The 17155-nt window shown below is 34.0% G+C and overlaps 1 protein-coding gene across 15 annotated transcripts in view; it reads right to left on the bottom strand.

The window, feature by feature from the left end:
* The window catches only part of LOC117334343 (calcium/calmodulin-dependent protein kinase type II delta chain-like), a 123231-nt gene extending 117652 nt beyond the window's left edge, over positions 1–5579 (bottom strand). For all 15 annotated transcript variants that reach the window (XR_004534131.1, XR_004534132.1, XM_033893998.1 and 12 more), the window contains exon 1: positions 5477–5579. Coding sequence is in view for 13 of the 15 variants with exons in the window: in XM_033893998.1 (XP_033749889.1) it covers positions 5477–5541 (65 nt within the window). In the remaining 2 variants the exon portion in view is untranslated. The remainder of the gene's footprint in view (positions 1–5476) is intronic.
* Between the last annotated feature and the right edge of the window lie 11576 nt (positions 5580–17155).

The raw sequence follows: 17155 nt of genomic DNA on the forward strand, positions 1-17155 counted from the left end.
ATAATTTGTTACTTATCTTTTCTATCGTTATTACTACCTGACCAATTTTTATTTCAGTTTAGATGTAATAAGAACCTATATCAAACAGGGAAAGGTGTAGGAAATGTTAATATATACATTGAACTTCCTTGCTACAAAATTTATATTCATAATAATAAATGACAAAAACCATGCAATATGGTATGCTTGCAAGTAAATACTTGTCATTTATACAAGTGATAATAAATGTCACTGCAAGTCGCATATACCTGTTGGAAACTGGATTGAAAAGGAAGTAATGCTTTTTGTATGAAGAAATACTTGCTTACATTTTCAGAAGCTATTGGAGATGGAAAATTAAAGGAGCATTTGAGGGGGGCATTGTCTCTTAGGACTTGTAATTCTTTTTAAAATGATGTTCTTTGCTGAAAAAATTCAATAAATATTGATATATGTGTATATGACATTGTCAGATAGTGTTTACATGTGTACAACAGTGAAATCTCTTTTCCCCTTTATTTTGTTTTTGAATCTTTTAGTTTTCTCATAAAGTACAAAAAATGTTTCTCATTTAGTTTTCTGGAAACTATACAATGCAACCAAGTATTGCAGATTTCTTTTCAGATTTCTTCCAGTTAAATATGGTCTATTTCATTTAAGGAAAAAAAGTTGTGGTGGTAAAGCATTAACCCGATATGCCTTCGACCTTCACTCCAGAAATTTGCAGTATTAAATCGTGCTTTGTGCATAGATTCTGTTGTGAAGACTCTATAGAAACAAAAATAGAAAAAGTTAAGATTTTTATCTTTCACTTTGTTAAAATATGAATCAACAGTTTCAAAAGGGAGTGGTCCTGTTTTACGCCCACATATATATGCGGTGGTAACGACCCGTTACCGCCAAAAACAGCCACCTTTGTATGTCACCCTAGCTACAGAACCCGTAACCCACTTTCAGGATGTAGGGCATTGGTATAATACATGGTATGGCTTCATATCTGTTTGTTTTTTTACTCGATACCCCTATCACTACAAGTTAGATCTAAACTGTGTTATCTCATGCTTTCGTTCATATCCAATTCCATTATTGAAATAAGATAACTGAAGAGTCAATGATAAATATTACTGGACAGGTAATATAAACTGAGATAAAATTATACCATGTCGGTCCCATATGTGTGTACATAGCTAGGTGTACTGTTAATTTTTTGTGAAGACTCAGAAAATATAAAGATAACCAGGACTCATTTCCTCCCACAAACATCAGTTAATGTGTATAAAATATCACAATAGAAAAAGGATTCTGTTACTTATATATGAAGTGAAAGATTTGCTTTTATCTTTTTAATTATTCAATGATGTGTTTTATGATTTTGGATGGCCATGGTCTCAATTTTTATAAGATTCTGATGCCCACTCTAAATCTTCTGTTAACATATCATGATCAATTACTATATCACACCGATGACCACTTCAGGTGCAAAAATGACGAAGACAAATTAAAGGAAACATATCAGCAAACATGTAATCAAAAGATTTCTAGTGACTTACAGGTAATTATAATCCAATCAGAAATAAGGCTTTTATAAGAAAATGCATCCTATATATATGGTACATGTCTGTCAACACTGATAGTCACTGCATATTTGATTATTTCTCCAACCTCAACAGCAGAATAATATCTCAGTTGTATGCCCTCAAAGATGACACTTTAACTGATTTTTGTAACATTTCCATCAGCAATATTATTGTATTTCTATGTTCATGACCAATTTTTACGAGTTTGTTACTCAGTTAATTGAAGCGTAATCGTTCTTTGGCTTGAGATTTTCTAATTTCACATGAAAGGCTATTGCACTACACAATAATGATGAGTATAGTTCTAAACGTGTCCTTGAAGATCTTAAAACAGCACGTATATATGTAGTTGATATGTAAACACATTAGCTCTAATAATTAAAAAGAGACCATCGCATGGAAAACATATTTCTGTAAGCAGTGCTTCTCCATTCTTTAATGTTCTTAGTATAATTATTACGAATATAAATTTTATAGAATAGTGTAAAATTGTATAACTGTATGTCATGTATCATTGGTATTATATATATACGTGACTTCTTGCTACACACGTTAATGCGTCAGTGTGCTATCAATAAAACCTGAAACCTCTATTCTTAATGGTTACATTGACTGTTGACTTCATACTAAAATTCAAAAAGGAAAAGCAATTCTATAAGCAAGCCTTTTTTCAGTCAGGAAGCATTGCATAAAGTTTGAGTGATGTACCCAAACCACCAAAGCAAATCCAGTTATGACACAGAAACACATTTTTTTCTTAATCTTTCAACCTGAAAAGCAATCAGTTTTATTTTGTGTTGTCTGATACAGAAGTCCAGATGACACAATGATAATAAACACGGACAGCCGCCTGAGTAACAGAGCATTCCCTCCAAAATCAATCGAGTTGGTAAGCTATCTATAACACCTAAAAATCACAGCGATGTGGATGGTTATTGTACAAGATTTACATGTATGTTAAAGAAAATAGCTATAAATTTCAATGATTTATTGTCAGGATTACTGGTAGTGAAAATGATCAATTGCTATGAGAATACAGATTCACAGTTGTAGATTTCTTAATTTGCATGAGGGATACAATATATGAAATGGTAGCTCCGAATTCAGTCTTAAAACTTTATTACATCACATTGTGGTGCTTAACCATTTAATCTGAGGCATCTGCAATGTGATCAAATACAAACATTCAATATTATTTTGGATTATAAATATGCACATGTGCTATTTAGGGTAAAAAAAAATATGGAGGCAAAACAAAGTAAAAAAATAAATGCATCTTTATCATTCTGTGCTCTTCTTCGGTTTGATCGAAATAAGTTTAATATTCACAGCACTTTTTAACATTATTATCACAAAAACAATCAAACTGCAAGGGAAATAGACTTAATTTATATAACCAGTACTACAAGTTCAGGTAAGGTGTGGGTGACAATCAATGTAAAGGGTCAAAAGTAGTAAAAACCACAGTCAACTTGATTAATTTACAATCAATGAAATGATGTATGATATAGTAAAGTTTGTGAAAAATTATTTTCAATGATTTATAGACATGTATGCAGATGTGTAGTGGTACTGGTAGTTCTCCAAACAAACGTACAGTGGAACTTCGTTAACTCGAACTCGGATAACTCGAATACCCCGCTTAACTCGAAGTACCTCGCCGGTCCCGGCCGAATTCTCTCTTTATCTTAGTAAAAAAAACTCGGATAATTCGAATTCGGATAACTCGAAAAACTCGGATAATACGAAGTAAAAATTTGGTCCCAACAATAAAAATCCTACTTGAAATGTTCGAATAACTCGAAGTATAATTTTCGTCGATCGGTGGCAAACGCCGACATTTTTTAAGAGCTAAATTCCGTTTGTAATACTGAACATATCGGCACTACTAAACTACATACTATTATAAGTGTTTCATAAATTCATAAAAGAAATTGTCGGTTGAATCTTATAACAACAAGTCTTGGTGATAAAAAGTACTGCTTTACTTACATCAGGTAATTTCCCAAGGCGGTCGCCGATATCAGTACACACGATAGTCAACAACTCATCTACCCGTTCGCTCAAGCGGAACTAATCTCTGACACACCGGTAGATCTACCCGGCTGATGTTTTTACAGGTGTAGAAATGACACAGTCACCGGCGCCTATTAAATCTTTAAACTGCTGAAACAATAGCGTAATTACTGCCGAGGTGTTCAGAGTACAACTGTAACGGTCAGTGCTGTCTATTAAATCGGATAAAACGCCAACTCAGTTACAGTAACATTTTATACGCACATGCGCAGCCCAACTTCCGGTGCTAATACACATGGAAATGGCGTGGTTATCAATAAAAAGTAAGTAGGCCGATCAAACAGTATTTTATATATGTCCAATAAAAGGTAATGGTTCTGTTACGTTTTGTATGCAATCTGTGTTAAATTTAAACGGTTATTTGTTTTGACATTAATAACTTGTTATTTTGTCGAATTCCGTTTTATCGTTTACCTTTTGCAAACATGACTTGCACATCAGATCGTTACTGAAGTGACTAAGTGAAAGAAACTTTATCGTGACTGTATATCGGCAAAACTACACCAAATCACAAGTGACATAACGAAACATTACATATATATGTACATGTATTGACCAGTCTTCACACTAAACTGATGAGCGACAGAGCGAAGTTATAATGATTATATAATGTTGACAAATATTGACCAAACTTTTCACCAAAAATGATAACTCGCTTAATTCGAACACTCGGATAACTCGAAGTTTTTTCGTGGTCCCGTCGACTTCGAGTTAACGAAGTTCCACTGTATTTAGGTCCTTAAATTGTTTTATGACAGATTTTGAAGCAACAAACTCCCTAGATTTTAAGAGTAGCAGAAGCAGGTAGCTGCCTATTCGTCAACAGAAAATTTAGTGTTTTTTTGCAGTCTGCAACTGTGACATATTCACAGTACACTATCATGTGTAGTTGTATCAGGATATGGGCAAGAAAACCCAAAAAATAAGTGTAAAAGCTATCCAGCATCAATCAATAGAATACATAAATAGCTTGCAATGTCATTATAATTATTGGTGCCTGATATTGGGTTATCACATTTAAATAATTCATTGCTATACTGTGTGCCTATCAATACACACAATTTCAATTCAATAAATATTTAATTGGACACAAGTGAACCTTTCACTTCTGTTTATTAGACCATGAAGAGGCTTGTGTAAATTCTACACCAGTTGTGTGTCCTTTAGCATCAATGATTATCTTAATTAATGTTATTCTTAACAAAAAGATGATATGTGACAAATGCAAATTTATAAAAGCTGTGAAGAGAAGAGACGCATGCTATATGTAGGTGACGGATTATCAACCGATGAAAATTATAGTAACTTATATTTACACTGATCAAATAATTTACTATTAAAATAAATTATGTACATGTACATGTCCTTACTAGCTTTAAGGATTATCAGTTACACCTAAAATAGCGAGCGTATTTTTCCACACATGTGCATTTACACTACTTTTCACTAAACGAGTCGATTCCTATGCATACATCAACATATGCTATAGCGTCCAATACACAGGTAGGCCTAATCTTTACTTCCAATACACAATCTGTGTATTCCACAAACCCTGTATCACGGCGATGTGTTCGTGCAAAAAATAACCTGTTAATCCAAGTTCAAAGGGATAAATCCGCATTTGGACAGAATTGCGCGAGCCCCAATATGTGTGTCTCCTTTCGTGCTGCTCCGCTCGCTCCACACATGATACCGACACAGGGATGACACTGCCGCTGACAGATACACTGTCAACATAGGCTCGCCATTCAAAGCGCGTTGGACATAATCCGTGACACTTCGTAGTGCATAATTCCATTAACGATTATAATTCCAAGAGATTATAAATTTTTATCCATACTTACTTCCCAAGTTCTTCTTTTAGATCGTATATATCACTAAATTTCTGTGTAGTAGTCTGGGCAGCCATATTGAATCTGAAATGGTCCGCTAATCTCGTAGGTTCTCGTAAACTGGGTTGGCGAGATCTCAGTGAACTGTTTGTAAACACTGAAGCAGCATCACTGCATTGATGGTTCCGCTTGGGTAGTCTAGTTAAACATATATGTATGCTACTGAACGTGGACTATTTTGCGAAAGACCTTCATGTAGGTCTTGCTATTATCGAAATATGTTTACACGTTTTAGCTGGACAACTTACACTGCAAATATTAATGCTTATGATTACTGTACTGATGCGAGCGCATAGGTGAAAAAGTGCAATCTAAGCTTAGGCCTAATTAAAATTAGACTTGTAATTACCACTCATCTGCGATACTGTATACACTACAATATACAGTGTATCGAAGAGGAGCGGAAATTGCAAGACTAATTTTAATTAGATTGAAAAAAAAAGTGTAACGTGGTGGCCTTATAAAAAAATTCGATGGGTGGCCACACTATTGTTTTTTGTTTTTTGATAAATTGAAATTAAACAACAACAAAAACACTTCTATAAAAGCATGTACTAGTCTTATATTGCAACAGACATTAGACAAACTACACACACGTATATAGAGATAAGAGTAGAGAAACTTAACTTGATATACAAAAATATATATTAATAAAGTCAATTTAATAATGCAAATCAACTTAACTATAATTCGTTTCAAAATGATATTCTTGCATAGATACTTCCCTGATAACTATTCCTACAATACATAGTGACTAGATAAGGCATATACATGATGATGTATAAGATTTTTTTCAAGGACAAGCAGTTTTACATCGCGAACAAAACTTTGTTTTATCACACGGTATCCAAACAAAAATACGGAATTGAAGAATCACCAACTTGTAAAATATAACTTATATTAAAGGAATTTACACCATCTTTATTTCATAAATTATACGCAACTTATCAATGTCCTCTCCTTGGAATGTGTTTCAGGTGTAACCATGATTAGAAAAGTAAATAAATAAAATACATTTTTTTTTTAGAAATAGCCACTTTGCTTCTCTTCAATATCAGGGGGCCGCGGTGGCCGAGTGGTTAATGTGTCCCGACACTTTATCACTAGCCCTCCACCTCTGGGTTGCGAAATTACCCGGTTGAAGTCGCTGAGGTACATTTTAAAGTTGCCCATAATGTTATTTTTACGCATCAAAATTGTTGAAGTTTGGAATGACGGAAACGGATAATTATCCTGTTTGTAGGGTGTCAACAGAAACTGTATACCACATGTTTTTGGAATGTCCTGAGTTAGAAAAATTTTATGTATTTTTCAAATGTTTAATAAAAAAGTTATTTTTTGGTGCGAGCGTTGCCAACATTAAGTGTATTAACTTTATTCGTCTTATTTTGCTTGGCTACTAAAAGACGAAATCTCGTTATGTGTAAAGAAGGCAATGTAGATATTATCAAATTTTTCAAGTTCACTTTCAAACGTTTCGTCATGTATATTTTAACCTATTTCATTAATGCACATCAAAGGGCATTTTTTTATAAAGTATTTTACTTCTGATAATGATATAATCATATTAAGTGACTGTGATATACAAATTATGTTTTGATATGTCTACACAAGAAATGTGAGTGTAATAATATGTCTTAATGTAAGAGAGTGTATAAAATGAAAATATCAATACGTTTTTTGCCTTCCCTGCATTGTGATAAGAAATAATTAACAAACATTAGTGTTCGTTTAAAAAACCACTGTCCTAATCCACCTCAATGCTGTGAAGCTCTGTTTGCGCATGGAATTAAAAACTCAAACACAAATATATATGGCGGAAAATGGCACACTTTCTTGTTAAAGTGGCCTTTGTAGTTTATTTTGCATGATAATGAATTCTTTTATAATTCCAGATTAGATAAAGGAATGTAAATATATGTAAACCGCAAAGGTGAGCGGCCCAAATTCAGCATAAAATAAAGACCCAGTCCTGGGCTAAAAACCAGAGATAAAAATTTAATAATGCATAATGTATACATTAAAAAAAAAAAAACTCTGGAAAACCTTGGACTGATCCATAAACTAAAAGTACATAAAGTTCACAATGGTATCAATACAGAAATATTTAATTACTAATTAAAACAAAATACAACAACAAAGATATGTAGATCAAATGTCCTTCACTTACAGGGTGGGAAGGGTATGGGATTTTGTACTTTCTTGATGCTGATGCACGTGCTAAAGTTCTATTGACTTTCACTTTCACTTCTGATGAATCTTTTTCAAAAGATATTGTCCAAGATTGGTATAAATTTTTTGTTTTTCCTAATGTCTGTTTTTTCCTAATCTAATATGGCGTCGTTTTTTCAAGAATGGGTAAGCTATGGGGTACCCGGAGGCTGAGCAGGGGCCAAAATTTATCCTACTGACCAATGACATTTGACCTCTCGTATATGACCCGGATGTAAATTTCCTTATATGGAAATGGGCGGTGCTTGCCAAGTTTATGTATATACACCTAAACATGGCCTGGCTCAGATCTAAAATGAAAATGTGTGCAGCATCGACAAAAACTTGTTTGCTCACAAACTTTTATTTTTGCCTTCCCTGCATTGTGATAAGAAATAATTAACAAACATTAGTGTTCGTTTAAAAAACCACTGTCCTAATCCACCTCAATGCTGTGAAGCTCTGTTTGCGCATGGAATTAAAAACTCAAACACAAATATATATGGCGGAAAATGGCACACTTTCTTGTTAAAGTGGCCTTTGTAGTTTATTTTGCATGATAATGAATTCTTTTATAATTCCAGATTAGATAAAGGAATGTAAATATATGTAAACCGCAAAGGTGAGCGGCCCAAATTCAGCCAAAATGACAACTGTCATCCGCCATGCATTGTGAGGAACCACGGGGGACCCAACCCCCGAAGCCCTATTGACGAGGAAAATAAAATGATTTTTATCTGGGAAAGAAAACAAAAATGTGTCCCGACACTTTATCACTAGCCCTCCACCTCTGGTTTTCGAGTTCGAAACCTACGTGGGGCAATTGCCATGAACTGACTGTAGGCCGGTGGTTTTTCTCCGGTACTCCGGCTTTCCCCACCTCCAAAACCTGGCACGTCCTTAAATGACCCTGGCTGTTAATAGGACGTTAAACAAAAACAAAACCAAAACCAAACTCTTCAATATCACAAAGTCATATCAGAGTAGAAAGCAAACGTTTAATGGACTATTTAAAAAACAAACAAAAAACAATAAAATGGCGATGTGCTTAAATGTCGATTTGTGCTCTTGAATAATGAAGGCCATTTTCACTTATTCATGTACGTCACGACAACTTATACCAATAAACACAGGGACTTGGTTCAAATATTCCCAATAAACAATCTGTATACATGTATGTATTCTTTGGAAGTATTAGCATATGAATGGCTAGAATTATCAGACGCATGAAACCCCAGTATCATATTAATTCCTTCTTCGTCACAGCTATTGGTCACATGACCGGTATGTTATCCAGTAAATGTGTGCCTGTGTAATACATTTGTATATGTCACAAGTGTGCTTGTACCCTGGGGCATTTTTCATTAGCTGCGTCGGCCAGAAATCGATTGTGATGTCATAATATGGACAACGTCATTAAATGAAAAGGCCACAAGAAAGAGCTGTTTTCGTTTTATTTTGTCTGCATCCATAAATTCGACTTTAAAACCTATCAAACTTGTTTTTTTGTTGTTGTGATAAAAGGTTTCTTAAACTGTTTAGGGATTTTCATACAAAAAATTATGAAACTCGTTTCAAAGTTTTAAATTTTGCTCATCCTCAAGACTCATTTCATAAAAAAAACTCATACCAAAATGAAATCTCATTTGAGATCCTATATGTAGGAATGATCACAGTCTACACAATGGACAAATCTTATATGTAGGAATGATCACAGTACACAATGGACAAATCTTATATGTAGGAATGATCACAGTCTACACAATGGACAAATCTTATATGTAGGAATGATCACAGTCTACACAATGGACAAATCTTATATGTAGGAATGATCACAGTCTACACAATGGACAAATCTTATATGTAGGAATGATCACAGTCTACACAATGGACAAATCTTATATGTAGGAATGATCACAGTCTACACAATGGACAAATCTTATATGTAGGAATGATCACATCTATAGACATGGACTGTTCCTGGCGCCGCACGCATGACACACAAACCTTAACCATCATATGTTACTGATATTGAAATACATGAAGCATTTAATATGCTTTAACTACTACTGTCTGATCGACAGTAAGTATCTCCGTTACGTACATGTATCAGTTTTTAACTAAATTCTTACTGCGTGTTGGATGTAGAGTGACGAGCCAAAAGTATTCGGTCACGTAGAGTTTTTACTTTATAGGCATATTTCATGCATTTTGACACATTTTCAATGACTTTTTATGACTTCGTTTTTTTCAATGGAATTTATTGAAATTTTACACGCATGTAAAGAATTATTTGCTCAATCGTCTGGTAATTTTAGCCGATTTCAAGATGTATTGTACGCTACAGTTTTAAACTTTTAGAAATGATATTATCAAGTGAGAATAAAGAACAAAACGAGGCCAGACTTATGTTACACTGCATATATTGGTCTATTTCATGAAAAATGTGTGGAGAGAGAGAGAGAGAGAAAAGAAAAAAAATCAAAGGCTTGGGATTCACGAAAAAAAAGTACGCGTAATTACAGTATAACAGGCGATATTTTCCCGGGATAGGTGTCCATTTTCTCTAATTAGTTTCAACTTCCTTCTCATGTAGCTGTTTTTACTGTGGCTAATACAGTTCTGAACAAGGACATAATTTTATAGTGAAATTGAATAGTGCATGGAGACTCAGATATGTACAGTAATGCTTGATAAGAATTAAAATTTCATTATCAACCGTAATCGATTCAACGCCACTTAACTTAAGGAAACTCCTGAACATGAAAATTTCCATAGAAAAAAATGGCCCAGGTGATAATATCCCAAACAGAAAAGGGATTAGACGAATGTCATAAAGTGTTTGTCTGCTGTAGTCTCTGTACTTCTTGACATTCCCATAAACAATGAACTATATTTTCTCTTTACCTATTACACAGATTACATAAGGGACTAGGATTTAATTTTAAATTTGTTTTGAAAAGAAAAGTGTTAGTTACGAATAAGAAGTGAACAATTCTACGAGGGCTGATTGATATGTTGTGAGTCTCATATTGAAGGATTTGAATTTTGCCGGGCATATTGGGTTTTTTTCAACATCCCCTTGAGTATCCATACATTTTTGCCAGCAGTGTTTAAGGGCCTCAATGTCACTTTTATAGAACTCCTTTTCTTGTGTTCAGAAAGCCATCCACTGCATTATTGCACAAAAATTATGACGATATTAAAAAAAAGTAAGATTATTAGGGTTTTTGACAGGGTCGTTCACTGTAAAAACAGAAGCATTAAACTTAATGAAATGAAAACATAGTCCCCACTTGTTTGTCTGTGTAATACCGATGTTTTTAAGACAGAATCTTGTGTATTTCCCTCATAGAACTAGAAGTAGTCAGTTTAATATCCTTCCCAAAATTGTTTTGACTCGGTTGTGCAACTTGTTTTAAACATCTATAATCCATTCTAAAAGCAAATTCTATTTTCCCGGTGAATGGATTATCCTTCTTAACCAGTCTAGCTTAATTATGAGAATCTATACAAGCATGCATGCACATCATCCATTTTCAATCCTCTATATAAATAATTTTGAATTACTACCTCTTTTTCATTTTATGGGGTTTGCCATCCCACAAATAAATAACTCAGTTTTGTAATATATATTTCAGGTAGGTTAGGCAAGGTAATGAAACGGTACTTAAGTTGAGAAACTAACAAAGACTTTATATTATTGATTCTACCTATTGGAGTTAAACTCCGCCTACACCATACAAATAATATATCCTTCTGATGATCTCATTTAAATCAACAGAAAAAAATATTCCTAAAAAAGTGAACTAATCCTTTCCGACAAGAGAGTTTCCTGGCTATATTTTAAAAAAAATTTAATATCTATCCGTATTACCTGAGTTTTGTGTGTATTGAAATTTAGCCCGGAGATCATTGCCTAGCCTATTAAGTCATGAAAAGATTCCTTTTAGAGATCTCCCTCAACCATCTAGTATAAAGCCTGTGTAATTTGCATTTTGTACATTCAGAAAAAATTAGGAATTGGATTCCTTTAATATTTCCATTCTGTTTTATTTTAGCTGCTAAAACTTCAGCATAAAGAATAAAAATATATGGGACAATAAGATCCCCTTGGAGACAGCCGCGTTGTAGTAAATATGTATTTATAACAGGTATAAAGAAAAAAACACGTTATTACATATGTTTGTAAAATCTAACCCAATATCTAATGTTCGACCCATATATTACATACACATACATTATAACTATGCCTATTTTACAGCTGCTTCATTAATTTAGTGTAACTAGTATTCCGTATATAAATACATTGGTATGACGACATTTCTAAACTGTACAGCACAGTTCATATTAATCTCTTCCGAATAGCACGATGCATTGTTCCGTATAATTGGAATAGTACATATTGTATTGTGTTCAAGCTTGACGCTGTTACATCGTTAGAGCCCCCGTCTATTAGAGATGTAAGGTGTATAGACCAATATGGCGTTTTAAAAGGGTAAGCGTCTTCTGTCTCATCGATGACACCCGCTGTATAATTCTTTGTTAAGTCCAGATTTCAATAAAAAAAAATGTCCCTAGAGTACCGCCCTTTACCCTATCAATTATTTTGTCTGTTTGTTTGCTGGGTTTATCGCCCCGTGAACAGTCGGGGTCATTTTGAGGCGGGGTCTCCTTGTAGTAGTTGGTGACTACTAAACATTCTAAATAACCAAAGGCACAACAAGGAGTTTCCGCAGGGCTTTTCACATGTATGTCTAAGCTGCATGTGAATCATATATACTTGATTTTGACCCCGCATGCGAAAAAGAAGATTTGATCAGCAGAACTAGGGAAACTTTTGAAAGAACTTTTCAGTAACGTCACTTTTGATGAACATTCAAATGTAAGCTAACTGCATGAACACCATATCATTTTGTAGATTTTCTTCTGAAATTTCATTACTAGACCTCCCATGATCGAATTTGTTAGACAAAAACTATACATATGCTTATTTCTTTATGACTGGTTAGTTCCAGCTGTTTGTGTTTTGATTATTTATCTGGTTCCGACGAGGAATTTCTAAAAGCTCTATGTCGACTGTTTATCAATTTGATCAATACCCGGGATCCGCCCAGGAATTTGAAACAGTGAATTTTTCGAAATGTTTGTTATTTGATAATTTCTCTTGATCTGCCCGAAAGTTTTCTAGATGTTAATTCGGTTGTATAAAAATGCTTCTTCTTAATACAAATATCACATTAAACATTATTCTCAAATTCAGATCGTTGCTTTTACATGAATAACCAGATATCTTTGTAAACAGTTCTAAATATCGACGAAGGTCTACGCTGGGAATCATTATTTAAATCTTCCTGTAGGGAATTTATAAGGAAATACCCGAATATCAGCCTTTGTCATCCCAAATCCGACATGCGCGAACATTATTACAAAAAAACAAACTTTATGTTACCAAGACATTAAAACAATAAATCCAATCCCAATGTCTCATTATTCTAGCTGTGTAATGAACACTTAAAATTACACTGATACATTAAAATTTTACTAAAGGCAGTTGATGTTTGTTTTATTCATTTACAAAACAGGTCAGACACCAGTTAGATATTTATAATACGTCTTCTACAATGATTTGTTTGTTTTACATTTTACGGGGTAACTTTCTCCCAACAACCAGGGTTATATGAGGACAAATATTAGGAGACGACGAATGACAGACAGGGGAAAGGAAAGAAAGATAGGAGGTATACACGTTTTTGTTTTACTTATTTATCTATTTAAAAAAAATCTTAATTCTAACCTGATACCCTGTAATGGTAGTGATAAAACAAAACAAGGACCCATTTTCTGTAAGTATATCTAATTAAGTCCCCCATGTACATTATTACGACATGGAGCTACTCAGTCATTCTGGTTTAATACACAGTTCCAATGCTATATCTGGCATATTTTTCTGCGATAGGAAAATATTTTTATGAAGTCAAATGTTTTAGTGAACAAGAAATTTTGTGAACGTTTGAATAGCAGTTAGAAATCTCACATCTTCACTGTTCATACCGACACCGGATATCAAGCCGAGTTTGGTTTCCGGATGCACGAAGCGACGGCGAGTAAAAAGCTAGCACTTATTTTCGTGTGAAGCTTAAATAATTGTATCATATATCATTTGAATTTGTGTTGACCCTCTTTTGATTTAATTATGCTTCATCTATTTCCGATCAAAAACGTCCATGTAGGATTGAGAAATTGGCATCAACCATGATTTGTGGTGATCGTATTTGACACAAATCAAGACTGAGTTGTTATTTTAGATAGCTGTTTCTGATCTCCTTACGAAGCATGATGGGTAAATATAACTTGTTCTATCACTCAACCGACCTGAATGACTATCCGTGTGTTCCTTTATTTGGTTCGTACCAGTTGTACTGAATTGGTACAATAATGGAACGCTATTGAATCGCAGGTGAGTTTCCAAGATGGCGGCCGTCTCAACAAAGTATACGTTTCAAACATAAAAAAACTATTATTTTTCTTTTTACAATGTAACGGACGTAAAATCCACACCTGAACTGTCCCGTCATATATTAATACGTATAATTTATTCAATGTCATTGCAAATGAAGATTCCTCTTCTCGTTTTTAACAAAACGTACATTAGTACATCACAGTTCCGCCATCTTGAATGTTTGGTTAGACATGGTCACCACTCATATACAGTAAGGCTGGTCTAATTATAAGTCAGACCTAAATTGTCTTACCAGCAATTCTGTTTATCCTGGGTACATCTGGGTTAGACTACAGACTATACTGTAAATATTTGATTTTCTGACACCTCTCTCTGTCTCTCTCTCCCTCTCTCTCTGTCTCTATGTCTGTCTTTGTTACTATATATATGTCTTTGTCCATGTTTCTTGTTTCGTTCCTATTGCTTTATTGTTATGATTTTTCTGTTTGCTCTACACCTTCTCTTTCTGCTTTCTTCCTTTCTTTAAATACAGTGGGAAAGTAACATTAAGAAAATTCATCAAAAGTAAATGATTTTATGAATCTGGATTAAGATGTGTGTATTTGTGTTGGATCATCTACAATTCTATGGTGCTGTAATAATGATTATTCTGAATACAATTGAATACTATGTACTTTACACTGTATGAAAATCTCTGAAAAAATAAAACAAATACAAAAAAAAATATGTATGTTTAGTTCTATCGATTTATGTGGGTTTTTTGGGGGGGTTCCCCCCCCCCCCCCCCCCTCCTTTTTTGACCCTGACAGTCTGTCCCAGGACTCTTCATTTTTAAAATAAGTATTATGATATGTCAAATTATAGCATTTTTAATACTCTGTCATTTGTTGTTACTAGGCCATAGTCTTATTTAGTATATATCTTATATCCAGCTTTTACACTCAATTCAATTTCATTACATTATAAGTCCCGCCTCTCTCCCTCTCTCTCTCTCTCTCTCTCTCTCTCTCTCTCTCTCTCTCTCTCTCTCTCTCTCTCTCTCTCTCATAAAAAAGCAACATATGAATGAGATTAAGATCGATGTATTTCTCTCTCTCTCTCTCTCTCTCTCTCTCTCTCTCTCTCTCTCTCTCTCTCTCTCTCTCTCTCTCTCTCTCATAAAAAAGCAACATATGAATGAGATTAAGATCGATGTATTCGGATGATGATGATGATGATGATGATGTGTTTGGATGAAATATGATGATGATGCATGTGTTTTGATGATGATGATGATAATGTTTGTATTTGGATGAAATACGATGATGATGTGTTTGGACAATGATGATGATATTATGATGAAGTGTTTGGATAATGATGATGTTGATGTGTTTTTTGGATGATGATGATGATGTGTCCGGATGAAAGATGATGATGATGATGATGATGATGATGATGTGTTTTTTGGATGATGATGATGTGTCCGGATGACATGATGATGATGATGATGATGATGATGATGATGATGATGATGATGTGTCCGGATGACATGATGATGATGTGTTTGCTGGATGATGATGATGATGATGATGATGATGATGATGATGATGATGATGATGATGAACGGAAGGGAATTTGAATGAATTATTTTATTATGTACATCATATGTTGTTGATGAAAATGCTTTAAAAATACAAAAAAATACAAAAAAAAATGGTCACCACTCATTGTTAGCTATAATGTACTCAGCAAAACCTACATTTGTAACTGAGTCCTGGCATCTACAAAAAGTGTCATAGCAATGACCTTGGCCTATTCTTAACTGTCATAGAGGTCAAATATGTTAAAGAGGGCTGATTACTAAGACAGAATGCTATAATTTTTCCTCATAGCATTGACCCTGACCATTTATCAACGCCAAATGTGTAAAAAAAAAATCTAGAATTTTGTTTAGTTTCATAAAGCCCGGATACCTGATATTGGGCTGTAAGGTCACTTTAATACGATGTTGTTAAAATTCCGCAAACCAATTATATTTACATATTTGATATAGGTCACATGGGTAAAATATATATATAAAAAAAAAAAAAAATCCCCACGAAATTTATTTTCTAGTGCCAAAGACCCCCTGAAGGCCGGGTGATTTATTATTATTATTATTTCAGAAAATAAGGACTGATACTAGAGATTAAAAACTAATTTTCTAATCTGAGCGAAAACAGAACAATATCTATCAAAATGCATGATAAATATCCAAGCTTTGCAATATGAAACACGCCATATATTTTCGAGTTGTCCAAAATTTGACAGAAAGTGCAAGTACATTCGCAAAATTTTGATCGTGAATTTCTTCAGTGACGGCGATGAATGTAAATAAAATAGGGTTCATAACAGTTAACGAAGAAACTCAACATCTGTTTTTCCACGCTTCGTTCTGAAACGGAAATCAAACCCAAACATCTGACGTGGGTGTGGATTCATGACAGTGTTATATAAACGGGTTTAACTTGAACTGTGGTTAAGAGACGCACACTTAAAAAAAGGAAAGGAATTCGGCCTGTTTTCCAATCCTCGTCGTATTTAACATTAAAAACTGCAATGTGTGTAAAAAAAAAAAGATAAAAATAAAAAGACTTATGATAACACCGAGTGTTGACAAAACTTACTGTAATTCTATCTCAAAATCGAACGATCGAGGACAACTTGAACCTGGAGCTATGTAGTTGGAAAAGTAAAAAGACAATTTCGTCTTCTATTATCGGAGCCATCCGTCATATTCAAGTCTATGTATAAGCCGTATAATGTCACGATCTTTAATTAAGAACAGCGGTAGTGACAACGGAACCGCCCAATATATGAATGAGATTCGAACACGTCAGTCTCCAAAGCACACAAAGTATCAAAACGACAATAAAACATTCCCAGTATCGTTTGACTTTAAATTACATACCGTAAGGCAATATATTTTCCCCAATGGG

The sequence above is a fragment of the Pecten maximus genome, chromosome 1 (assembly GCF_902652985.1).
Source record: "Pecten maximus chromosome 1, xPecMax1.1, whole genome shotgun sequence".
In the NCBI taxonomy this organism is placed as follows: Eukaryota; Metazoa; Mollusca; class Bivalvia; order Pectinida; family Pectinidae; genus Pecten; species Pecten maximus.